Source organism: Podarcis bocagei, assembly GCF_964188305.1.
Source record: "Podarcis bocagei genome assembly, chromosome: Z".
Taxonomy (NCBI): domain Eukaryota; kingdom Metazoa; phylum Chordata; class Lepidosauria; order Squamata; family Lacertidae; genus Podarcis; species Podarcis bocagei.
This window is the reverse complement of record NC_138140.1, coordinates 50,637,201-50,663,579: the sequence shown is the minus strand read 5'-3', so window position 1 is coordinate 50,663,579 and position 26,379 is coordinate 50,637,201. Positions and strand designations below refer to the sequence as shown.

The 26,379-nt window shown below is 44.1% G+C and overlaps 1 protein-coding gene across 13 annotated transcripts in view; it reads right to left on the bottom strand.

The window, feature by feature from the left end:
- Window positions 1–8,412: 8,412 nt before the first annotated feature.
- The window catches only part of HTR2C (5-hydroxytryptamine receptor 2C), a 270,325-nt gene continuing 252,358 nt past the window's right edge, over window positions 8,413–26,379 (bottom strand). For all 13 annotated transcript variants that reach the window (XM_081180496.1, XM_081180498.1, XM_081180501.1 and 10 more), the window contains 2 exons: window positions 11,810–12,010; window positions 8,413–9,644 (listed from right to left, as the gene is read on the bottom strand). In XM_081180496.1, coding sequence (XP_081036622.1) covers window positions 8,818–9,644; window positions 11,810–12,010 — 1,028 coding nt within the window. In that variant the 3' untranslated portion in view covers window positions 8,413–8,817. The remainder of the gene's footprint in view (window positions 9,645–11,809; window positions 12,011–26,379) is intronic.

Genomic DNA, 26,379 nt, shown 5'->3' with positions numbered 1-26,379 from the left:
TCCCACTGCTGTCCCTTACTGATGGATGTCCCTTAAATTTCCCGGGTTTCAAAGGAAGCAGCTCCTCTCCCTCCCTCCCTGCCAGCCAGGGAGGAGGGAGGCTCCAACTGTGTTGATTGGCTGCCCGGCCCACCCCCCTCCGGCCTCCTCTCACCAGGCTTGGCCCCTGGGAGCACCTCTCCACCAGGACTGGCAGGAGCCTCTGGCCCTTCCACCGCCATCCTCCTCCCGGCCGCTGAACTGAGTGTCTCTGCCTGGGTCCTCCCCTCTGCCCGTCACCGCTGCTCCCGCTCCCACTAGGCCAGGGGTCTGCAACCTGCGGCTCTGGAGCCGCATGTGGCTCTTTTACATCTTTGCTACGGCTCCGGGGCGGATACTAGCGAGGGGAGGAGGCGCATTGTGCGCCCCGACACTCCTCACTGTGGCGGGCACTGTACTGGCTGTGACGTTGCATGGGGGCGGTGCGTGCGTTAGTCACGCACCGTCCCGACATCACCTTCCCGCCCGCTGTCAGATCGTGGTTCCGGAGATATATTTGTTTTAAATGTCGCAATGGTTTTGCGGCTCCCAGTTGTTGTTTTTTCTTCGGAAACGGGTCCAAGTGGCTCTTTTTGTCTTAAAGGTTGCAGACCCCTGCACTAGGCCGTACTGCAGCTGTGACGCCGAAGGACCCAGATGAGATGGGCAGCCTGACATGGCCTATGAATTGCTGAGGAGCCTTGAGAGGAGAGTGAGGGCAACCATAGAGAAAGCAGTTCAGAGAGAGGAGGAAGAGGAGGAGGCGGAGGTGTGGGCAGGTGTTCCAAGGGCTACAAGGGAAGGACTGCAAGCGCTTCTCCCGTAGATTAGTAGTGGTAGACTAGTGGTAGACTAGTACAGATGGTCTGATCTGCGGGTTTACTTTGGGCACTATTTCCCCCCACCCCACCTGATGGAACTGAGAGCTGCAGATGGAGCACGAGAGAAAAGATACAGAACTGCAGCAGCATCTTCGTAGCTTGGACTTCGTTTTGCGTGAAAAGTGGTTGCTGCTTGTAGTTATTTAATTGCAGTGTTTCATCGGCTGGTGTCTTGAGCAGCAACCTCTGGAAACGAAGGGCTAAAAACCAGCGCTGCTCTCCAAAATTATCTGGTCCCTTTTAACTTCGTATTTCAGCTGGTAGACTAAAATCCCTTATTCTGGCTGCAGGTCCCTTATTTTCAAGGCTGCTGGCCCCTTATTTTCAAATCTGTAAGTTGACAGCTATGGTTCTATCAGTACTACATATTGCAGAAAAAAGAAACATGAACAGATTCTAACTGGGTAAGAGGTCCTGATGATGGGATTCCTTCAGAGAAAATAAATATATTTTCAGAGTGCCAAAGAAGCAGGGTACAACTTCATAAATGCATATTGAATGTTTGCATTTTAAATTAGATGTCTGCCTAATTATTGTGTGATCCTTGGGAAGGGCTTAATATACCCCTCTGTAGCATTGCTTTGTGATCAAACCCATCCTGGGAAATTCACTTCATTGGGTAGCCTGTTGAGAGACCTGTGTCTATATCACAGATTCCATTTGTCACTAGTTATAATAGTTTAGAATAAAGATGCTTACATGAGTGGGAACAAGATAAGAGTGTTGGGAAAGTGGACAGAGAGTAGATATTATTCTGTAAACCGGCCTGAGACCTCTGGGTATAGGGCGGTATATAATAATAATAATAATAATAATAATAATAATAATAATAATAATAATAATAATAATAATAATAATAATTTGCCTGTTACTTTACTTCTGCAGCCATCCCCAAAACTCAGGTTTCAATAAAATACAGAAGAGTGATTGCTATGCAAGCTTAAACCGGCACCTTAAAGAACCGCAACACAGATTGTACTGGCCTGCTGCAGCAGATGCATCGTTATGTTCTTATAAGTTCCCTTTTAAGGAGTCTGTAACTGAATAGGAGATTGATATAAAGGTGACTGAAAAAGGCAAGACCTCTGGGAAATTGACCTCCTCTCTGCAGTGTTTGAATGTAATGTTTATTGGTAGGTTCCTATTCTGACCAAACCATTTGACACATTAACAAGACCATATAACTTCCCAGAGTACTGGAACCAAGTATTACTAACCTTCCCACACCCTCAAGCAAATTAAGAACCAACTATTTTCCTAGATATAGCTTCCAAAATGAGACAGGCAGTTTTTCCTAGATTAATGTCTGCAACACCACAAATTAATACTAGAAAAACGAGCCAGCTTCCAAATAATAACAAGATACCAGCAATTGACAAGTGCTTTGTTCATTACCATCTATTACCAAAAACAGGGGGAAAGGGGCAGAGCAACTTGTGGTGTTTGCTGCTGTTGGCAATCTTTGGTCTAGCTACAGAGCAGCACAGGAAACCACCTTATGCAAAGTCAGATGCTTGGTCCATCTAGCTCAATGCTGTCCACACTTGCTGACAGCAGCTATCCAGGATTTCAGTCCTCCCCAGAGAAGCCATTTGGGATTGACCCTGCGATCTCTAGTATCCAAAGATGTCTAAATTGGGATCGTGGAAGATGTAGTCGACAGGTGGCACTGAAGTTTGGTCTTTAACCAAAAATCACATGCAGCCTATGACTGTACTGCTTTCTCTAGTGTTCTCTGTAGTGTTCACTGAGGACTAAAGGGGTAAAGGGGTAAACCTGACCATTAGGTCCAGTTGTGGCCGACTCTGGGGTTGTGGCGCTCATCTCGCTTTATTGGCCGAGGGAGACGGCGTACAGCTTCTGGGTCATGTGGCCAGCATGACTAAGCCGCTTCTGGCGAACCATAGCAGCGCATGGAAACGCCGTTTACCTTCACACACCTATTTATCTACTTGCACTTTGACGTGCTTTCGAAATGCTAGGTTGGCAGGAGCAGGGACTGAGCAACAGGAGCTCACCCCGTTGTGGGGATTCGAACTGCCAACCTTCTGAAAAGCAAGCCCTAGGCTCTGTGGTTTAACCCACAGTGCCACCCGCATCCCTCACTGAGGACTACTCACCTGCAAAAACCTTGCCTTCAGTGATGCTGGAATGATAATCTTCTTAACACAGCCAAGAGGAAGCAATGCTGCCTCTTTGGTAACTTCTGCTAGAAAGATGCAAAGAGGAGTCTGAAGAGCTTGAAAGAAGGTGGCAAACACTTATCAATGAACGTGGTGCTTTAGACAGAACTGCACTGGCAGTTAATACCAATAACTGTTGTTGTTGTTGTTGGCAGTTAATACCAATAACTGTTGTTGTTGTTGTTGTTGTTGTTGTTGTTGTTGTTGTTGTTGTTGTTGTTGTTACTGTCATTGTATATGATGAGCTGTATAGATTATTAGATAAATCTACCCATCAAGGAATCCTCAGTTTATAAAAAAAAATTGGGCTTCAACCAGGTCCTAAGAACTAGACTGAAATGTCATTATCTACATGAGACAGGCTAAGTATAAATAAAGCAATCAACTAAAGACTGCCATCAAGGTAATCTAAATTTTGTGCCAAGGAATGATTACTGCATTTTTCCGTCTATAAGATGCCCCCAATTTTGGGGGACTCTGATTTAAGAAAAAATTGTGTATTTTACTATCCATGTATTAGATGCCCCCAAATTTTTGACATTTTTTAAAAGGAAAAAAACCTAGCCTTATACATGGAAAAATACAGTAATTTTGTGAATCTTCTATATCAGGTGTGCGGAACCTCCAGCCCTTCTGATGGTGCTGAACTAAAACTCCCATCGTCCATGGCCGTTGACCATGCTTTCTGGGGTTGATTGGAGTTGTACTTAGGAATATCGGAGAATTCCAACAAAAACAGAAATGGGAGGGGAAATTGCTTTCTTTGGCCCACGTCCAGAACAGAAATCAACCCAGCGTATGTGATCACTATTTGCTGTGGCTGTTGCATTCAACAGCCTCAAGCAATATGTAATTGATTATGTGACTCCTCTTCATTTGCAATGCACCTCCTTTGTACTGAAATTGATGGGGTGGAATATGAACAGCCTGCAGTATCAGGTCAATGGCCCGTCAAGCCTAGCAACCTGCTCTCAAGGTGGCCCACCAGATGCCTGTGGGAAACCAGGGTGCACAACATGAGCACAACAGTACTCTCCCCTTCTGTGGCTTCCAGCCAACCCAGCACTCGTAAGCATTGCTTTCTGTGACTGTGGAGGTAGTGCATAGCTGTAACACCGATTTCTCTAATCCTCTTTTAAAGCCTGTCAATGTAATACATAATTTAACGACAACTACATAAATTGTGTAGGTTACCACTTTGCCATAGCAGACAGTGTGAGACAAATAATGGAGTTTTCAGTGGAAGACAAACTTCATGTGATGAATACAGGACGGAATGGATAATGATAATCAATGGATAATGATGTCTTCTTACATTCCTAGGAGTGCTCCAGCAACATCTGGTGTGCCACAGAAGTTCCCTACACCTGATCTATATTATACAAAGAAACATGTTTCTATAGAGATGTTTTGCGCTGTTTATTTGGTTGTTGCTCATTGAGAAACAGCACCAGATACCAAGGCACAGAAGACTGAACTTCTCAGAATCTCGCACTGACCCTAAATCATCAACATACCTACAAGCCTTTGCAGGCACATGACATTTAGCAACTAGCTATTTTTAAAAAATCTGGAGGTTGTTTAGATACTTAAATTTGCCCTCCTACCAAGTTATGTGTTTTTAAAGTGCACACTCAGAATCTACGCCACTCCAATACAATAAGAAGCTGCCATTCTGTTGCACTTGTGCTGGTAAAAGCTTTTTGTGAATAAAAGAAAAATATCCCTTTGTCTCCTTTGAGTAATAAGTTGTGGTGCTTTGCTGAATGATGTTACCTTGTCTGTTATACACAGCAGTCCACTTACATGCAACTTCTTTCCTTTAGGTAGTTCCTCTTAGTACACGGGGGCAAAATGGGGGATTGCTTCAAGCACCATAATGTTTTGATCAACTAACTACATCTTTTCAAGAGACCTGAACTCCATGTTCCTGCAAACCCTGCCTAGCCCAAGAAAATTGGTTGGGGAAACTGATTCAAAGCAGTAACTTTCATCAGAAATCTCCAGAGGGTGAGGTTACCTACAGTATTTTGGGAGAAATGATTCTAAGCAAGTTAGCTACATGGAAAAAAATTAATGTACAGAGGAGCACCAAGCCATTGGTGCGAGTCATCAGCAAAAGTTTCAATGGAATCCCAAAATTTCATTGGACTTACAACAAGGAACAATCCTCGGGTCTGGTTCTCTTGAAGGTCACAGAGGGTGAGGATACAGTTTCCTTCCTGCACCAGATTTGTTACAGAAGGCACCTAGGGGTGGGAATTCCTTTTTCCATTTGCACTCCATAGGTAGACTATAGTTCACCGGTTAGGTGAAAGTACAGTGGCTTCCATTCCAGCAACTCAAGTTTCCTTTTTAACACTTTTCTCCATATTTGATCTTGTGCATCTCCCTATGGACAAGGTGTAAAGGGCTGCTGGGTTATAGAAAGTCAACTAGGCAGAGCCATGGACCAAAGTGAGTGAAGTCTGCAGGACTATGTAGTTCTCTCACTCTCTGCCATCTTGTCTGTCTCACTCTCTGTTCCATCACATTTCTGGGGGATGCATGAATTACAGTCAACCTGCAAGTCCACCATCCCAGGTATGGTGCCAGCCTGAATCCTTGCTTCCTGGTGCAAGATCTATTTTGGAGAACAATGGGGAACAGGAAGAGCAAGCTAATTGTGCATTCTCTCTCCTTCCCCTTCCTCACACCTGATGAGACTTTTAAAAGCATTGCCTTCTAGGATGTTGGGAAAGGGCTAGAGAGAATGTTCAAACAAAATAGCACTTTGGAGGGAGCACTTTGGTCACTTCCCTTCCTACTTAAGAGGAGGCACATTTCTTTAGGAAATGTCATGCACCAAAATTGCAACACAAACATCCAGCCCTGTTGATAGGTTCTCACTGGCAGGCTTTTAAAAATCTTGCCCGGTTAGAGCATTTTATTCTGCTCCTCATAATAAAGGAACATAGGAAGAGCCCTGCTTCCTAGTCCAACATCCAGTTGCCCACGATGGCTTACCAGGTGTCTATGGGAAGCCCACAAAGAAGAGACAAGCCCTCTCATACTGTGGTTCCTAAGGAAGTGGGATTCAGAAGCCTGATATCTCTGATCCTGGAGATAAAATCCAGCCACCCTTACAAGTAGCCGTTGCAGAATGTGTCTAATCCAATCTAAATTGGTGGCCATTGTCACACTTTATGGAAACAAATCCCATATTCTGACTGTGCACCGCGTGGTACAATTCTCCTGAAGAATTTGGAGCAAATGATTCAGCAGAGGAAACACAGCCCAGAATAACTAAGGAGATAGTACAAGAATACTTGGCTAGTTTAGATGTATTCAAGTCTCCAGGGCCAGATGAACTGCATCCAAGAGTATTAAAAGAACTGGCAGATGTGATCTCAGAACCACTGGCAGTCATCTTTGAGAATTCCTGGAGAACAGGCGAAGTCCCTGCAGACTGGAGGAGGGCAAATGTTGTCCCTATTTTCAAAAAGGGGAAAAGAGAGGACCCAAATAATTACCGCCCAGTCAGTCTGACATCAATAGCAGGGAAGATTCTGGAGCAGATCATTAAGCAAACAGTCTGTGAGCACCTAGAAAGGAATGCTGTGATCACCAATAGTCAGCATGGATTTCTGAAAAATAAGTCATGTCAGACTAACCTGATCTCGTTTTTTGACAGAATTACAAGCCTGGTAGATGAAGGGAACACAGTGGATGTAGCCTACCTTGATTTCAGCAAGGCATTTGACAAGGTGCCCCATGATATTCTTGTAAAGAAGCTGGTAAAATGCGGTCTTGACTATGCTACCACTCAGTGGATTTGTAACTGGCTGACTGACCGAACCCAAAGGGTGCTCATCAATGGTTCCTCTTCATCCTGGAGAAGAGTGACTAGTGGGGTGCCACAGGGTTCTGTCTTGGGCCCAGTCTTATTCAACATCTTTATCAACGACTTGGATGATGGACTCAAGGGCATCCTGATCAAATTTGCAGATGACACCAAACTGGGAGGGGTGGCTAACACCCCAGAGGACAGGATCACACTTCAAAACGACCTTGACAGATTAGAGAACTGGGCCAAAACAAACAAGATGAACTTTAACAGGGAGAAATGTAAAGTATTGCACTTGGGCAAAAAAAATGAGAGGCACAAATACAAGATGGGTGACACCTGGCTTGAGAGCAGTACATGTGAAAAGGATCTAGGAGTCTTGGTTGACCACAAACTTGACATGAGCCAACAGTGTGACGCGGCAGCTAAAAAAGCCAATGCAATTCTGGGCTGCATCAATAGGAGTATAGCATCTAGATCAAGGGAAGTAATAGTGCCACTGTATTCTGCTCTGGTCAGACCTCACCTGGAGTACTGTGTCCAGTTCTGGGCACCACAATTCAAGAAGGACACTGACAAACTGGAACGTGTCCAGAGGAGGGCAACCAAAATGGTCAAAGGCCTGGAAACGATGCCTTATGAGGAACGGCTAAGGGAGCTGGGCATGTTTAGCCTGGAGAAGAGGAGGTTAAGGGGTGATATGATAGCCATGTTCAAATATATAAAAGGATGTCACATAGAGGAGGGAGAAAGGTTGTTTTCTGCTGCTCCAGAGAAGCGGACACGGAGCAATGGATCCAAACTACAAGAAAGAAGATTCCACCTAAACATTAGGAAGAACTTCCTGACAGTAAGAGCTGTTTGACAGTGGCATTTGCTGCCAAGGAGTGTGGTGGAGTCTCCTTCTTTGGAGGTCTTTAAGCAGAGGCTTGACAACCATATGTCAGGAGTGCTCTGATGGTGTTTCCTGCTTGGCAGGGGGTTGGACTCGATGGCCCTTGTGGTCTCTTCCAACTCTATGATTCTATCTCTCATGAATCTTCAATTGCATGGCCCCATTAGGTTCTAGTATTTTGAGAGGGGGGATGTGGGGAAACACTTTGTCCACTTTCTCAACACCATGCAATATCATATACACCACTAACATGCCACCTTTATTCAACTTCTTTTTCAAATTAAAAAGTTGCAAATATAATGTAGCTTTTATTCACAGGGGAGTTGTCCCAGGCCTTTGATCCCTATGGTTACTTTTTTCTGCACCATTTCCAGTTCTACAAAGATCCTTTAAAAAATAAAAGGAAGACGTGGAAACATGATTTCTTTAAAGGCATGGTGGTATTGACAGGTTTGTTTTGATCCCTTTTCTAATGATCCCTTAGTCTGGGATTAATCTTTTCCCACAGCTGTCATTCATCCAGGTAGTCACTTTCATCAACTCATCCACCACAACCAAGCACAACATGCATTTATCCAGGGTTTGCTATCAATGCTAGCACAAGAAACGTTGAACTATCCAAGCCCATATCCCTTTATTTGATTTGTGACTACTCATAATGGACCATTGAGGACTCAAAAAAAATACCACCTGAGATTAATAGTCAGCACTTTTGTTCATGCAGCAAGGGGAGAAAAATCAACATTTCAGAAGCAAAATAACAAATGCCACTTTGGGTCTTGTACCCACTGTTCCTATAGAGGCTCTGCCTTCTCTGCTTTTAACAGTAAGTACAGATTCTGCTTTAGGAATGATGGAAAGCAATGAGTTACAAATGTGAAAGTTCAAATTTTAAAAAAGGAGAGACTGCTTTGTTCAGAATGCATTATTTACATCATTTCTTTGATTAACACATACATTGTCTGTAGCTGAGCCACAACGAAATCCGGAGCATAGGTGTGTCTTTGAACAGTCTTACACACTACTCGTTTTCTTGCCACTGCAGTTGTTTATCGAGAGCTCTGAGGTTCCTACATGCATTTCCAAAGCATCCTCTGTCTCGTCCATCTCCATGCTGTTGAGTTCATTCCCATTGCGGTAACTGTTCAAATTGAGGTCTTTCCCGTATAAAGCTGTTGTTGAGACGTTTGGACACTGGTTGTGCCGCTGCGCTGACTTTTTGCCATTGTTGTAACGGCAGCGGATGTAGTTAGAGAAAGCCCTGCGGTAGATTTTGTTGAAGAGTGTGTATACCAGGGGGTTGACCCCAGAGCAGATGTAGCCCACCCAAACGAAGACGTCCAGGAGCTCCCCCAGCAGAGCCTCATCACAGGCTTCCTTGCAGAGGACAGACATGATGTTGGTGATGAAAAAGGGGCACCACATGATGAGGAACAGAAAGAAGACAATCCCCAGGACCTTGGATGCCCTCCGCTCGTTGTTGATGGACTGCATGGTGCCTTTCCGGAACAGCACCCCTTCCTTGTTGACAGGAGAGTTCAAGTGGGATGCGGCCTCATGGTTCTGGAGCATGGAGAGGTTCTCCGTGTTGTTCTCCTTCTTCAGACAGCTCATGCTGCTCCTCCTCTGCTTGGGCGCCTCCCCGTACAGGAACACAGATGCTTGTTTCTGCAGCACTTGGATGGTCAGGCAGTAGGCAAACACCATGATGATGAGCGGGATGAAGAACGCCACAAAGGAACCAATCAGGACAAAGTTCTCATCATTGAGGACGCAGCTCCCATTCACAAACACCCGGGAATCGTCTTGCAGGCCGATGACTGGGATGGGCAGCGAGATCCCTGAAGAGATCCATTCGGAAAGGGAAGGCCAAAAACAACAGCAGGAGCAGCAAAATATGTTATTTCAGTTTAGATTTATAACCCATTTTATAACCTCACTTATATGCTTGGAATGGATAATGATAATTTCATTTAACAATAGGGATGAGCAACTCTCCCTGCGTCAGTTTCTTTCATTCCTAGCGGATATTAGACATCAGTTTGCATTTTAAAAGTTGCCAGCATTTTAGTGGACATTTCTCCCAATATACTAATGTTTCTATTTCATTTCCCTTATTTATACACATTCTTGCAAGCACTGGCTAAACAGATAGAGCTCTGGGAGAAACAAGGTTAGCCCACTTGCCCACCAGATGGCTCCACAAGTACAGGGAGAGGATGGCCAGCCATCTTGAACTGACTGCCCACCCAAAACATTCCATACCCACCAACTTAAATTGTTATTTTAATCAGCTACAAAAGAAACAGAGGAAAGGATCACATATCTTGTCCACAACCTTCAAAAACTTGCTCCAGGCAACCCTCCCCTGAAAAGCTTTCCCACAACCCAAGATTGCATTAAGCAGTGGATGAAGCTATTGCACCATCCGGCTTAATTCCTGGCTCCTTTGTGAGCAGAGTATATGGCATCAAATTGTGGGTGGGGGTGGAGAAGGATGCTAACTTGGCAGGGCTAACCTTTGGATATCTGTGTTACATCTACACTGACTAAAACATCAGTGACACTTCTATGGCTTTTAAAGAGCAAGGCTGGTATGGCATATACTAAGATTTTGCCCTAAAAAAAACATGGGGGGGGGGAGAGCACAGCATAGACCATGTGACTCACCAGGGAGCACATCCAGGAAGAAGGACATCCCAGTTTTTGATCTGCAGAAGTTGGACAGTGTGACTTTCGAGGAACCAACTCATGCCTAATGTTCTACAAAAGTCAGATACTCCTGCATCTCAGGTGACAAAATCACTTACCAGTCTTGTGTTCTACCCAAGTTCTACTCAAAGTAGACTAATTGAATTTACTGAGTTTGTCATGTCCTTTGGTTCCAGTGGTTCTACGCTGAGTAGGACTAACATTGAAGACAACCCTTTGACTTGGGTGGGGGGCACACCATTTGCTGCTCTGTCTCAGCTAGTAAAATGTCCTGGGCCCATCCTAGAAACCTGACCTGGGTCAGAGCTAGGGATGTCAGAGAATTCCACCAAAAACAGGAAAGGAAGCAAAAATTGCTGCCATTCATGTGTTTATCTTTGGTAAGCAATGGAAAACCAGTCAAGTGAATATGATCACTATTTGTTCATATTGTTTTTAAGTCTGCAAACAATAAGCAGTGAATGTGTCACCACCACATTGTTTTGTCATTTCCTTTACATTGAATGTAAGCTTCATAAAGAGTTATGCAAGTTAAGTAACTCACATCACTTGCATCAAATAGCGGGCTGCAGGGTGAACTACTGAGTACTTGGTGGGAACCAAAGTGCAGTGGAATGGAAGCAGCACTGGTGGTGATGAATGCAGGTTGGAATGGATATTTCTGCTTTCTTAACATCCCTAGGAACCCACCCACCAAGTGGGCCAAGACCTTCTCAACATTTACCACTTTCCATGCTACTCTCTCACTTACAAAATGTACAGTTGTTTGGTGGGAGATGCAGGATGTGAAAGGCATGAAGAACAAGCAACATTTCAGTTGGCAGAATGCTGAGGAGGTTCAGTGGATGGCACTACTTCAGGCTTCAGGGGAACTGATCACTTAGAAATAAAACCCAGAGGGGTTGCTGGCATCTTAAAGGTAACATGTTTAAGTGTTTGTGCAGAAGATTACACACCTGCACATGCCCAACAACTCTTTGCTGCAGATGTATCTATGCTGTTCACACAACCCTTGTCCAATAGGCTGGGTTTTGGCCAGCTTCAGATATTGATTGGCTTGCCCATATGGGTATCATAATTGATATTGGAAGGTGAAGTATAATGCTTAATAAACTCTGCCAGCCAATTAAAAAGAAAGCTTTATTGTTCGCAGCAACAGTCCATTATCATCAGTCATTGCAACCCATATTAACTGAAATTTATGGAAGTTTTTTCAAAGTAAATAGAGGCTGGAAAAAGAAAACCACGCCAGTATTCACAAGGTTATAGCTGGCAACCAGGGAGGGTGACTTACCTATAGAGATGGTCCAAACAGCAGCAATTTTCATTATTGCCTTGGTGCGAGAATTAAACCGGCTGTGCTCGATGGGGTTACGGATCGCAACATAGCGGTCAAGAGAGATGGCGCAGAGGTGCATGATAGAGGCAGTAGAAAAGAGGACATCTAAGGAAATCCAGATTGGACACAATTGTTTAGGTAAGGGCCAAGCATAATCTGAAACACAGAAAGAGAGAGAGGGAGAGAGAGAGGAAGAGAAGCAAGGGGAGAGAAGACAGATTAGTTGGGGGAGGGTTTCACACTAGTACTTTACAACCTAGTTGAGGCTCAGAATTGCACTGGGTGGCACATGAGAACTGCAGGAGAAATTCATTTTTTTTTTGTTTTTCCCCCCCATTTTATTTATTTATTTAATTTAAATTCATCATTAATACACATATACAAGCATGCAAACATACATTTCATACAATCCTTAAAAATGTTCAAACATACTTACACTCAATCCCACAAATAGTTCCTTTCCCCATCACCATCCACCAACCCTTCACCCCACCTTTGTGTTTGACTTCCAATCTACTCAATTACAATTTCTTTCCACTTCTATTACTTTCTTTCACACACCTTTACCCTAATTTCCTTCTTCTTTTTCTATTACACATTGTTTTCCATCTTATTTGATATTTCAGTATTTGAAACGGAACTTGTTTATTCTAATAGGAGTTCTGATTTTTCGATATGATTTTGCAAGTATCTTTTAAACACCTTCCAGTCCCTATCTATCTTTTCTTTTGAAATCCTTCCACTTTCTTCCATTGTTTTGGATATATTGTAATACTCCAATAATTTGGCAAGCCACTCTGTTTTTGTCGGTATTATACCACTTTTCCAGTTTTTCGCAATCTTGATTGCCTTGATTGCGAATGATTGCGAGAACTGCAGGAGAAATTCATCCCTTTGCATCTGGATGAAAAATGGCCTAATTCACATTTCTTGAACCAATACGGGAACGAAAACACAATTATCTGAAATTCACACTTCTCTGAATTTTGGTGCTGCAGCTCTCTAGCCAAACTATGGATACAAAAATGTGTGTAAGAATACATCAGCAAGCAGAAATTGGGGAGAGGGCTTTGCAAAATAAAAATGGCACGTTAGTCAAAATTGCATACAAAATACGTATATGAAGAGAAATTTGCTCTAAAATTGCTGGAGAATTTTCACAGGGATTTTAAAAAGAAACCGCAAATTACTGTGAAAAATTAAGATTAGAATAAAATGGGAAACTGGGAGAAACTTAAACTGGTGGATTCACTCACCCCTAGGGAGCCCCTAGGTTTGTAGTTCCCAAACCGGGTGCTATGAGAAATCTGCTGAAGTGCCAAGAGAAAGGAAATAAAGAAATCAAAGCTGCAGTGGGGGAGTCCCCATGGCTGAGCTGGAGAGCACAGGCTCTGCATGCAGTAAGTCCCTGGTTCAATTCCCAGCTAGAACAATTTTAAAGTATCAGGCAGCAGGGAAGGGGAGGGACCTGAGACCCTGGACAGCCACACAGAGACCTAGTCTGGTCTAGGTGGGCAAGGAATATAGCCTGGTGGCACCCAAACGTAGTTCCCAAGGATCAGTCAGCACAGAACCCACTGAGATCCACTTTCATGTAATCATGCATGCAACTATGCTATGAACACTCCTAGATGCCCAGCCACAGTGTTTTAAATATTGAATATGCTGGCTGCCCTTCCTACTGCCTGCCTTTCCTGCCATGCTGCTGCACCTCGTTATTGAACGTGTTTGGATCATTTTATTGGTCCTGGAGCACGCAAAGTCCTTGCTCTAAGACTGAGCTATGACCTTCTACTCAAATGGGAGTACAGGAAACTGCCTTAACCTGAGTCAGACCATTGGTCCATCTAGCTCAATACTGTCCACCAGGGCTGGGTGATATATCAATATATTGTCCAAATCTAGTTTGAAGTCCATACTGTGATATTGGTTTCATAATTTTTGACCTGGCAATATATCATGAATCATTCTGTGTGTGTGTGTGTGTGTGCGCGCGCGCGCGCTACACAAAAATCACAATGTGGGAAAAACCGTGAAGCCAGCCATTGCCTCCTCACAGCTCAATCCTTATTTCAGACATTGTGATATATTGGCATATCACAATGTTTAGCGGGTGATGCATCACAATGTTTAAAACCAGATATTGCCCAGCCCTATGTCCACCCTGACTGGTAGTGGGCTCTGCGGGGCTTCAGGCAGGGCTCCATTCCAGCTCTGTCTAGAGATGCCACAGCAATCCCCCCCCCCACTACTGTGCTATGACCCTTTCCCCAAGGAAAATCAGGCCAGCTACCAGGGGCTGTGCAAATCATGGAGTCTCTCCCTTTTAGATAAGCAGAGATAGGTTGCTAATTAGTTTTAAGGAAGGCCAGGCACTCATCCAAGATGAGAAACAAGTCATCCTCAGAGCCACCTTTAAATAAATAAGACACGTGCAGCTTAATGAAAGAGGTGATGACCTTCTGAATGAGGCACAAGCAAACATTACATTTCTTTCCAGAATGTTATGCAGCTGTTTTGCTTTCCAGATAATTTGTATTCATTCAGCTAAAAATAATAATCCGGGACGACCCTAGTACATCATGAGATGAAGTTTTACTTGCATACTTGTCTGAGGGTGGTTCTTAGGGTGCATAAGATTATTTGTCTCATGGTGATCAGTTACCCCCTTTGCACCCTTAAATTGCCCTGCTGGGCTCACAACCAGAATGGCTAAGAGACGGGCATGGGAGGGGCTCCCCACTGTCGTGGCCCTGATTGGGAGGCAAGAAGTGGATACTACTTTTTACATGGGCAGATGAAAATGCTGGGAGGGAATTGAACTATCTGTTCCAGCTTCCCCAACCTGGGTTCTCCAGTTCCCATCAACCCCACCCAGCGTATGATCTTGGCTGTGCTATCTGGGATGGATGGGAATGGAACTCCAAAATATCTAGAGGGCATGAGGTTGGGGAAGCTTGCAATATTCTGACTTGCACTGGCTTTCCAGGGTTTCAGGCAGAGAGGGGTGGGGTGGGTCTTTTGCAACTCTTTTACTTGGTTGAACTTCCCACCCCCAAATGCTACTATGTCATTTATCTCATTTGCCCATTGCAGCAAAATTACTTAACTTATACTATTGACATAATCAATTACATTGTCATCTCCTTCCACTCAGCTCATTTCAATGCAAAGGAAACACAGTGCAAATGTGATGGCAGGGCGGGGTGGGGTGGGGCCATGATATAAATAATAAGGTATCATTTGCAAACCAAAAGCAACAAAAACAGTGAACACTGACTGCATTCCCTAAATTGATTTCCATTCTAGACTTGGGAAAAATAAGCAAACACCCACATCTTCTGCTTCTGTTTCTGTCAGAATTCTTTGACATCCCTACCTCCCACTTAGGTTTTTTTTATTTTTATATGATGATAATGATGATGATGCTAATCAACTAGGAACAAGATCTAATTTAGGGCTGCTGGGGATTGAACCCAAGGCTTTCCCACATACAGATTATGTGCTCTGTTGATGATGTGGGCTGCCTGTTGTCAAGGTGAGGTCCTTTCGTTTGTGGCTGTTCAAGAGCCTATTACTGCGGCAATGACTGTTTAGATTAGGGATGAGGAGCCTGCAGCCCTCTGGATGTTTTGATAATATTAGACCATTGGTCTTGGTGACCTGAATGGAGTCCACAACGTTGGCTCCCTATCTGTGACTTATGACCTACAGATCAGGGCATGCAAGACGCCACACACCCTCTGTTTCATTAAGCAAACTGGCAACCGTAACCCTGTTTGCCAAATTCCCTTACAATTTCCTTAGAGCGGCCATTTCTCTTAGGAGTTTAGGGGCTGGAAATGGAACTTGTGGCCCGTTCACATCAGAATGCACAGACCATAGTGATGTGATGGAAGCATTTTTCATACTAATTCCATTTCCCTTCATCCGCTTCCCATATCCACACACACACACACACACACACACACACACACACACACACTTCAACAGCCACAGATTTTACAGAAACAGTGAGCAATTACATGGAGTTTAAACTTTTCTTGCACTTCATTACGTATATCCCCTGCCCACCCACCCCCACATCAGAAGGGAAGACTTTCTCACACTGAAAAGCAGCGTATGGCAACAGAAGTAGAAGCAATGCTTTCTCGTCTCTGCTCCATTCCCAGACAAGTGACTGGCAAAATTACCCAATCTTGATGAGGTGCATTGCTAATGGCCCTCATCATGCCACCTTCCTTTCCCTGAGCCGAGAGAGATGGGACAATTAGTCTAATCAGGCAACTTTGTCACTGGTGATTTTTGAAAACAAGCAAATCCTTCCTGGTGGGTGCAGGAGGAAGAGTCAAGGGCATCGCTGACTGTTGCTCTCCAGGCATTATTTAGGTCTCTGAAAACACGACTCCTCTTTAGCTTTCATGTGCTGACATCAATGTGCTCCGAGTGGCAATCACTCTAATATGCTTTCAAGAAATGTCTCTTGACCTTGTTCCAACAGAGGTGGTAAACCTGTCTGTTTGGACAGCTTCAGACTCCAGGTGGGGGCTCACATGGTTGACTCAAACTCCAGACCAGAAAAAACAACTTTTAAAAACCTTGGCACTTAGGGCTTACCTACACTTCTGTTTGCTTCACCGCTTTCACCCGGGGGAAACTCATGGTTTAGCACTGAATCAGAGCAAACAGCAACTGAGTTTTCAGCAGATTCCTACTTGTTCCAATTTATCACTAAAAAGCAGGTTTTCTGAGGAAAAGCGACAGGGCAAAGGGAAAACTGCTCAGACCCAAGTCTGAGGGTCTGCACAGGGCAAGCGGAAAACCTCTTGGACATTTCTGAGCGTGCATGCCCTCCAACATGACTCCAATGAATATAGGGACGACAACAACTTTCTTATTTTACCCCATCCACCTGGGTAGCCCATCTAACTGGGTAGCCAGTTAGTGGGTGGTCTCTTATTTTTATTTATTTTTACATGGTTTTTTTTTAAAAAAAAATATTTCATGTTGTTTGGTTGTTGTAAACCTCTTTGGATTTTGATTTTGAGAAATAATGCTATATTTTAAATAAATAAATTGGATTAAATGGGTGGGGACTACAGACTGCCATTTTGATGCCATTGATGTGATGATGTGGATGCTGCAAAAAAAGAGGCACATTGTAAACATCCCACAGTTTTCCCCTCAAAGCTATGTTGCCTATTTCTTTAAAGGATTCTTCAAGATCTCAAATGCTGCTGAGTTCATTTACTGAGGCCACGTGAGGCCGCATAGCCTGATTTAGAGATGTTGAGACAAAGGGGGCAGACTGGAGAAATTGCGTAAGGAAAACTGGAAAGGAACAGAAAAGATGGAACAATAAACAAACAAACAAAAACTGAGCCCCAAACCCCTTTTCCTAAGGTGCAAGAAGGACACTAAAAACTGTCAAATGATCTGGGGATGTGGGAGCTTCATCAGCTGGGTTCCACACAACAGTTCCCGCTTTTAATTAAGAGGTCTCCACTCCTGCCCCCGCTTAATTAATTTAAAATATAATAATGACAGCAAATATATCTATTTTATTTCCACAGCTTACAACCTGCTTCATTGTTGGCATATCTTAAATGGGAGCCTTCCCCATTTGTATATCTTAATGGAACTAGTTTTCTTGATAAGATTCAAAATGCAGCCCCGGTAACCTCAACCTGCTTACTTGGCTCATAAGAAGGCGTCATGTGGGCAAGGCTGAGAATTCATCAGCCAAAGGAAAGCTTCTGCTGATGGCTAGAGGTGAGTGCTGAACTAGCTGAACTAGGGATTTATGACATGGATCTTCCACACATGGTGCGCTCATGCACACACACACACACACACACACACACACACACACACACACACTCTATTCCCCAGGAGAAAGCTACAAAGGACCACAAGTGGTGAAATGACGGGATGTCGTTCCCCGTGCAGAATTATTATAATAAGCATTTGGTTGGTAGCTGTGAGAACAGGATGTTGGGTTAGATGGGTCTTTGACCCAATCCAGCAGCCATATACAGAATTATCAGCCACCTTTCAAGAGCCACTGTACTCAAGCCCCTTTCACAATTTTAATTCCCTGAGCTATGGATGCCCACTTGAACAATGGCAAAGACAAAAGAGACATAATCATTGACTGCTGGCAGCTCAAAATCATCAGTCAAAGCACCCAAGCAATGAAAATGTTTAAGTCAATAGAAAATTAAGTATCTCCTTAAGCCCTTCCCCTGCTGAAGACTGGCACAGCAAGTTTCCTCCAAGCTTTCCAACATTCAAAGTGCCCTCCACTGAACCCTTCAGAGGCTCTTACAGATGATGGATTAATTTTCTGCCTTTGTAAAGTTAATGGCATTTCACTTGCCTGCTGGGGTTAAAAAGCCAACAGGCTGCCTTTAGAAAAAGGTCAGGGAGATGGACTGATGGGTCCCCTGACAGCAACAGAGAGTCACGCTCCAAAGAGAGCAAGCCATGTCCTGTTCAAAATGAACCATGTCTCCTCTCCCTGACAGCTCAAGGAAATGATCTTCACCCCTCATTTGAATTTCTGCATGCAACAGGACCACTAAGATGAGTCAGGTAGAGATGGCAAGTTGCTCAGAGGCGATGAAGCTTAAGACTTCAAGCCACACAGCTTTGCCTCCAAGATGTTTCCAGCTTAGATAAGGAGAGGCAGAATTTGATTAGTTATTGGCCTACTTTAGGCACATTAGGTCTACATTCTAACTCTTGTTGGAGCAATGCGTCAGCTCTCTTGGAGCTCTCCCAGGTTCTGAAAATCCTACCTGCCTCCTTCATACCTGCTATTAACAATAATCTCCATGCTGAACCTCACCTACCACCTCCATGGGCCTCCGGCAGCAGACAGAGGACAGCAATCTGGCTGCCAAATTCTGCACTAGCTGAAGTTTCTGAACCATCTTCAGAGGCAGCCCAATATATAATGTGTTGCAGGAATCTAACCTAGAGGTTACCAAAGCATAGACAATAGTAGTTAGGCTGTCCCTGTCCAGATAGAGACACAGGTCTATCCAAAGCTGATGGAAGGCACTCTGCACCACTGAGGTCACTAGGCAAGCATGATCAGAGTTCAAGGACAGATTGCTGTCAGGCAAATGGAGCTGGGGTGGAAAGCAGAGACAGTGAGAAGTATGATTGGGGAGAGGGGTCCTGGCCAGATACCAAGGACTGGAGGACCACATTTCCCCCCCCAGGCCTGATGTAGCCACAATCACTTAGTCCTTGTTGTGGCTGAACAATGTTTTAAAATTGTCTTCTCCACCCCAACACTCTGCTCCCTGCACCACACTGAAGACAGACACAATTTTCTCCATCACTCTGGCTAACAGGACCCCCCTGACCCACCTCATCAGTGTTCTTCATCCCAAGAAACAGGACAGCGGACACCACTTCCGTTATATCACCCTGGCATTTAATTACTGAGGAATGTCATTACCAACTACATTTCACTTATCGTGGGGAAATTCCTTTGAACTCCTATTTCAGCTCCCTGACTGTAGCTAAATTGAAAACACTGCTACTGCCTCCTTGGACAAGAGTCACTTCTTATTAAAAAGCAAAGTGGTCTTTTAAGAGAGAGGTGTTATTTCCAAAAAGGGTGTTGTTATCAATTAATGTGCTTTAACAAGGGTTTTAAACAGACATCTTTGGAAGTGGAAAGATCTTATCAGCAAGCTCTTTTGCAAGGCAGCCTGATTCAGATTATCAGGGGCATGATCCAGCACTGTGGCTGGTAAGCATGGAGCCCAGCACCTGGCAGCACTAGAGCCAATGACAGGCAGAGCCAGCTGAGTCTAGCTTTGCCTCCTCTCTCCTCCCTGCTGAATGAGGCAACACTGAGACCAATGAGGATGCTGCTGACAGGCAGGGCCCTCCTTTAGGCTGGATGCAGGTGAGAAAGCAGACAGGTGGGGGCTGACTGACAGCTGAGGTTAGTGAGGTACTGCCCCATTCATCCAAATGAGCCAGCTTCTACTGCTCCATTGAAATGAGCTGTGCACATTGCTATCCCAATGCTTGCTAACTGTGGAGAGGTTTTATTCATTTATTTCATAGAATTTATATCCTGCTTGATTGTTGTTGTTTTTACAAAAAACTTTCCAAGTGGTTTGCAAAATGAACAAAACAATAAAATTAGCAATAAAAGCTGTTAAAAACAACTATTTAAAATGTTTGGAAAAAATAAAAGTCAGTGATAAACTCAAATTGGTTTTTTTTAAAACAAACAAACACAACATATTTGGGTAGGCTTGCTGAAACAAAATTTTTCTAGCAGGCACCAGAAAGAGTACAGTGAAGTCACCTGCCTGATGTCACTAGGCAGGGAGTTCCAAAGCACAGGTGCTGCCACACTACAAGATTGATTGCTTACAAGCGCTGAATGGGTATCGTGCAGCACCTACAATGGAACCAGTTCTGCAGAACAAAGTGGTCATGGGGGCATATCTGGCCAAAGGTGTTCTTGCACTTAAGCTGATCACAAGTTATATACTGGAAGTGTAAAAGAAAAAAGAAAAAAAGGTAAAGGACCCCTGAATGGTTAAGTCCAGTCAAAGGCGACTATGGGGTTGTGGCACTCATCTCACTTTTCAGGCCGGGGGAGCCATCGTTTGTCCACAGACAGCTTTCTGGGTCATGTGGCCACCTGTTTTTCTTTTCATAAAAGAAAATACTGCATTGCTGCGAACCATGCAGCTAGCAGTGATCTTATTTGCTATTGATGTCGGCTTTCTTTGCAACCTTAAAAAGACATTACAAATAGCTCGTTGGGAGGCCTTGTCTTCCTATTTTGACAGCTGGCACTTTTCCTTCTGCCTTGGCAAGGCAGAGAGCAGAAGCAAGGAGGAGGTTGTTGGTTGAATCAATCTCAGTGGCTGTGAGTGCCACATGAGTTTTCAAGATCTGTTTGCCAGGCAGAGACAGAGGATGTGAACAAAGACAAGTGTGGCCAGCACAGCATAGCAGTTAAGAGTGTGGGGCTGAAATCAAGGGAAATGGGGTTCAAATCCCCACTCAACCATGAAGCTCGTAGGCAGCATCCGCTCAGCCATTATCTCTCTAATCCTGACACAGGACTTTTGTGAGGATAATCAGATGGGTAGAGGAGGGTGTGTTCTACTCTGGCATGAACTCCGTGGCCCAAACATCCCTTTGAAGGGAAATGAAAATGCAATGAGGAAATAAAAGTTTTAAGTGTCTTTTGAAGTTCCACAAAAAGAGTTGCCATCTTTGGTTTCTGCCTGGGCTCCTGAGACTTTAACAAACTCACAACTGGCAAAGAAATTAGCTGGTCACATTTTCCCTGCCAGTGAGATATCTTTGTGGTCAGAAAAGCTTCAAGTCTCTGATATCGGAGGTAATAAGCCACCACAACTAGCCATCACTGATAGCCTTGTCCTGCATGAATTTATCCTTTTGTCCCAACATTTAAATGTCTGCTGAAAACTGTTCTATTCCATCAGGCCTATGCAGGAAATTATGAGTTTTTTGTTTTGAACTTTTAAAGCTTTTGCTGCATGCTTTTATGCTCTTTATGCTTTTATAATTGCTGTAAACTGCTTTAATAATTTTAAGTGGTATAGTGGTATACAAATATTGTTATGAATAAACAAATAAAATGCAATTTGTCTAGTTCCCTTTTAAAAGCTGTGCAAATTGGTAGCCATTTTGTGGTAGCAAATTCCATAGTTGTGCTTCCTAAATATGTGCTTTCTTTTACCTGCCCTGGATCTTCTAATGGTCAGCTTTCAGCTCAGGTTCCAAGGTTATGTGACAGGGAGAAAAACTCCATATTCACCTTTTTTGACATCATGGATAATCTTGTGCACCTCTACAGGTACCCTCTTACTGATTTCCCCCTCACTCCCCACTAAATCACAGAGCCCCAAATATTTTAACCTTTCCTCCTAAGAGGGTTTTCAGGACACTTTGCAAGCTCTACAATATCCTGTGTGCAAACAAATCCCTGCTCACCCTTGAAGCTCACTGGGTTAATTTAGACCAACCATCCCTTTGTTGGCCTGACCCACCTCACAGTTGCTATGATGATATAATGGGTGGGTGGATGAGAGCGAAATATGACACCCAGAGCCCCATGGAGAAGGGGCAAGATAAAAAATAAAGGGGGGGGGGATAAATATCACCCTCACCTTCTCATAGGAATATGCTGCTTTATATCAAGTCAGACCACTGGTCTATTTTACTCAGCACTGTATACACTGATTGGCAGCAACTTTCCAGATTTGGGAGAGCAACAACCCTAAACAACCTTGGAGGTCCTCTCCAACACTATGAGATCATGACTCTGCATCAATCCCTCAAGTGCTAATTTTCTAGGTGCAGGAAAGTGTGTCATTGTAGTGAAGCATTCCGCCTGCGTTGTAACTGAAGCCAAGGGCAGCTCCACGTGAAAGTGACCATGTGGGCTGGAAGGCCTAAGCCTATCTGATCCCAGTTGCTCTGAGTTTGATGTACTGTTTGGGGAGGCCAGCACAGGGTGAAGGCCCACTTTGTGGAAGGATGCAGATATCAAATATGTGTGTCGGGGGGGGGGGGGGAATCCTCTGCCTAGTCATCACTCCCACTCATAGGGCCTTCTCCAGTATCAACTATTTTGGACCCTATAATCACCAGATGAGGCCTTGCTGCTGCTGCCACCAGGGCTGCCTGACCGGCGCTGACACATGGCAGGCCCTTTTCAGTGGTGGCTCCCCCATTGTGGAATGCCCTCCCGAGTAAGATCCCTGCTATTAGTAACTTTCAGGAGGAATTTGAAAACATTCCTGTATAATCAGGCATTTGGTGGATGAAGGACACTGCTCCTGGAAATCTTGAGGTCATTGAATGCAAGTATGTTTTTAACTGTGATAGCTTTTAGAATATTTTAAAAGGAAACTGCTTTTAGACATTTTAATTCTGATTGTTTTTAGAATGCTTTAATTTGTTTTAGAATTAATTTGTTTTCTTTTTGTTCTTAAATTGTGTGTTTGCTTACTACCCTGGGCTCCTTGAGGAGGAAGAGCAGGGGATAGAAATGCAATAAATAAATGAAATATTTTTTAAAGCTCTGTTCAAAAACAGGAGCTTGAAATTTTCAACTGCCTGTTAGTCCCTCATTATGGCAGATTGCCGAGCAAGGTTGGGATGCAGGAGTAAAAATAGCCCAGGAAGCACACACATTTTAATTAGCATTTTGACAAACATATGGCAGTTAACACAACACACACAATTCATTCTTTTTAACATACCGACTAAATACTTTGGAGATAATTATTTTCGTTTTGTGTTATTCAGAACATGAGCAATGCTGCTGTTTAAAAACCCAAATCCAAACAGAACTTGCTTTTCAAGCCAAAACCACAAGAGTGTGATTGTGTTAAGAAGCAAGTGGCTCCACGGGGAGGCTGATGGGCAGAAGAGCAGCTCCCTGTGCTCAGAAGGAGGAATCAACTCATCAGACAGACATGGCAGAGTTGTGATCTATCAGCCAGGGTCAGCAGTTGGCAGCCTGCCTGGGCATTAGGGATGGAGCAGATTTGTCAGTTTCAGCTTTTCTTCTTCTTTCTCATTCTTAAGCTCAGCTCTGAACATTACATTTCATTCATTCATTCATTCATTCATTCATTCATTCATTCATTCCCTTCTTTTTCCTTCTATGGAGATCAAAGTGGCTTCCATAGTTCCTCTTCCTCTCCATTTTCTGGTCACAACAACCCTGTGAGGAAGGTTAGACTGAGAGGCAGTGAATGGCCCAAGATCACCTAAGCGAGTTTCATGGCTGAGTGTGGATTCGAACCCTGGTTCCCAGAACTTAGCCCAACACTCTAGCCAATACACACCACATTGTCTTCTAAAGGCTACATTACCCTGTACCATACCCTCCGAAATTCCTCTGTTGAAAACAGGGACATTCTATTCCACATCACTATCACTGCTGGGGGGGAGGGGCATTTTTTTCCTTTTTGCATGTTAAGATTTTTATTAAAGTTTTTCATTTTGCAAACAACCAGAGCCCAGAGCTCACTTTCTCCTTCTCATTTTTATTCAGCATGGCCAGCTGGATGAGTGGCTGGGGGCCTGCCAGGCTGGAGAGCCACAGCCTCCCATGGCAGGGATGGAGACATGGGCATCCCTGTTGCCTTGCTCTCCCTTCTTCTTCCTTTCCCTGCTGCTGCTGCTTCTCCACCACCAGCTGGACAGCCTGCCTGGCTCCCTCCCTAGGAGGACCTGGCGCAAGACTGTTTCCTCTTTCCCCACCCCTCCTTCTCCAACTCCCAAGAGCGGTGACAAAGGAGGAGGAGGAGGACGAGGAAGAGGAGAAGAAGGAGAAGGCCGCCTCAGTCACCAACTCACTTTCTCCCCAATATGAAGCCATTTCCAGTTAGCGTACCTCAACAAAGATGGGAATTTGGGACTCTGTGTGACAAAATAAGATACCTTGGTGGCTTAAGGGTTTTCATGACAGTCCCAGCATTTTGGAGACTTTACAGTGGTACCTCGGTTTTTGAACATCTCGGAAGTCAAACGTTTTAGTTTTTGAACGCCGTAAACCCGGATGTAAATGCTTGTTTTTCAACACTTTTTGGAAGTTGAACATGCCACGCGGCTTCTGCTGAGTGCAAGATCCTGAATGCTAGCTGTCAGCTATTGAGGTTTCGGCTTTTGAAAGTTTCAGAACTCAAATGGTCTTCCGGAACGGATTATATTTGAAAACCGAGGTACCACTGAACCTGTAGTCCCAAGTGGCCTCCCAACCAAGTACCCTTCAGGCCTGACCCTGCTTAGCTTCTGAGATCAGACGAAATCAGGGTCATGTGGCCATAAAATTTCTGCATCAGTTGTGATATTTAGTTGTTGCTGTTAGAAAAAGGCCTCACAAAAATCGGCAGCCTTTTAGTATGCATTACTCCTGATAGGTACAGTTTGCACATGCAATTTTGCCTAATACTGTGGTACCTCAGTTGTCAAACATAATCCATTCTAGAAGACCGTTCAACTTCTGAAACTTTTGACAACCGAGGAGCAAAGGGTGGTCAGTAAAGTCAATGGAGAAAATGGGGGGGGGGGCACGGAGATGCAGTGGAAGCCATTCAACTTCCGAGGTGTGTTCAAAAACGGAAGCATTCACTTCCAGGTTTTTGGTGTTTGAAAACCAAAATGTTTGGCTTCTGAGATGCTCAAAAACTGAGATAGCACTGTATGAACATTTTTGCAAGATTTTTTACTGATACAAATTACTTTTGTACATTATTTTCAGCAATATATGCATTTTTAATGGAGAATACTCCCAATATATGCATTTCTGTACGCTTTATTTTTTTGGCTAGAGAACTGCATTGCAAAATTTTGAGAGGTGCAAGTTTTGAAGGACAGCTGTGTTTCATACTTTGGGGAAACATGAGTTAGGCATACTCAAATTAACACACTATTTTGTTTCCAGTATTTTAAAACCCAACTGCTGCAAATCACAGATGCATTTGACTCATGCCCCTCACTCCTTCCTTGGCTGCAATAAATCCAGCAGAAAGCATGAACTACGGTGCCTACTGGAAAGTCAAAATCCAAAGAGGCAAATGGGTATCACAGCTGAGGAAGCCACAAAAAGCAAGCAACAAGGAAAAAACACAAGCTGTGTGTCATGCCGATTGTCGGCAAAACACTTGGAAGTGGAAATCTGGAGCTTTGAAGCCTTGCATCTGTCATTGAAGAGAAAATGAGGGGTTGGAAGTGCCTTGATGGAAATGAAGTGCAACAGGGGCAAACACAGGCAAATGGCAAGTAAGTGTGAAAATGGACCATAGCTCTTCACCAACACTTCTAAGTCCTTTGGGTAGAGGCTGCAGCTCAGTGGTAGAGCATCTGCCTTGCATGCAGAAGATCCCATGTTCGATCCCTGGCATCTCCAGGTAACGATGGGAGTGTCACCTGCCAGACACTCTGAAGAGCTACCATACCTTGCAGAAACCACTGCTTAGGGGAAGTGTTCCGTGGTAGAAAATCTACTTTGCATGTGGAAGGTCCCAGATTTAATCCTTGATGGCATCCCCAGGTTGGAGCAGGAAATACTGCCTGCCTGAAACCCTGGAGAGCCACTGCCACTGTGTATTGTTTCTCAAACTTGGGCCCCCAGCTGTTGTCCCCATCACCCATGACCACTTGTCCCATTAGCTATGGAGTTGTAGTCCAACAACAACTGGAGACCCAAGTTTGAGAAACACTGCTAGGCAATCCAAGAGTATTAAAATGCATCCAAGAGTATTAAAAGAACTGGCAGATGTGATCTCAGAACCACTGGCAGTCATCTTTGAGAATTCCAGGTGAAGTCCCGATAGACTGGAGGAGGGCAAATGTTGTCCCTATTTTCAAAAAGGGGAAAAGAGAGGACCCAAATAATTACCGCCCAGTCAGTCTGACATCAATACCAGGGAAGATTCTGGAGCAGATCATTAAGAAAACAGTCTGTGAGCACCTAGAAAGGAATGCTGTGATCA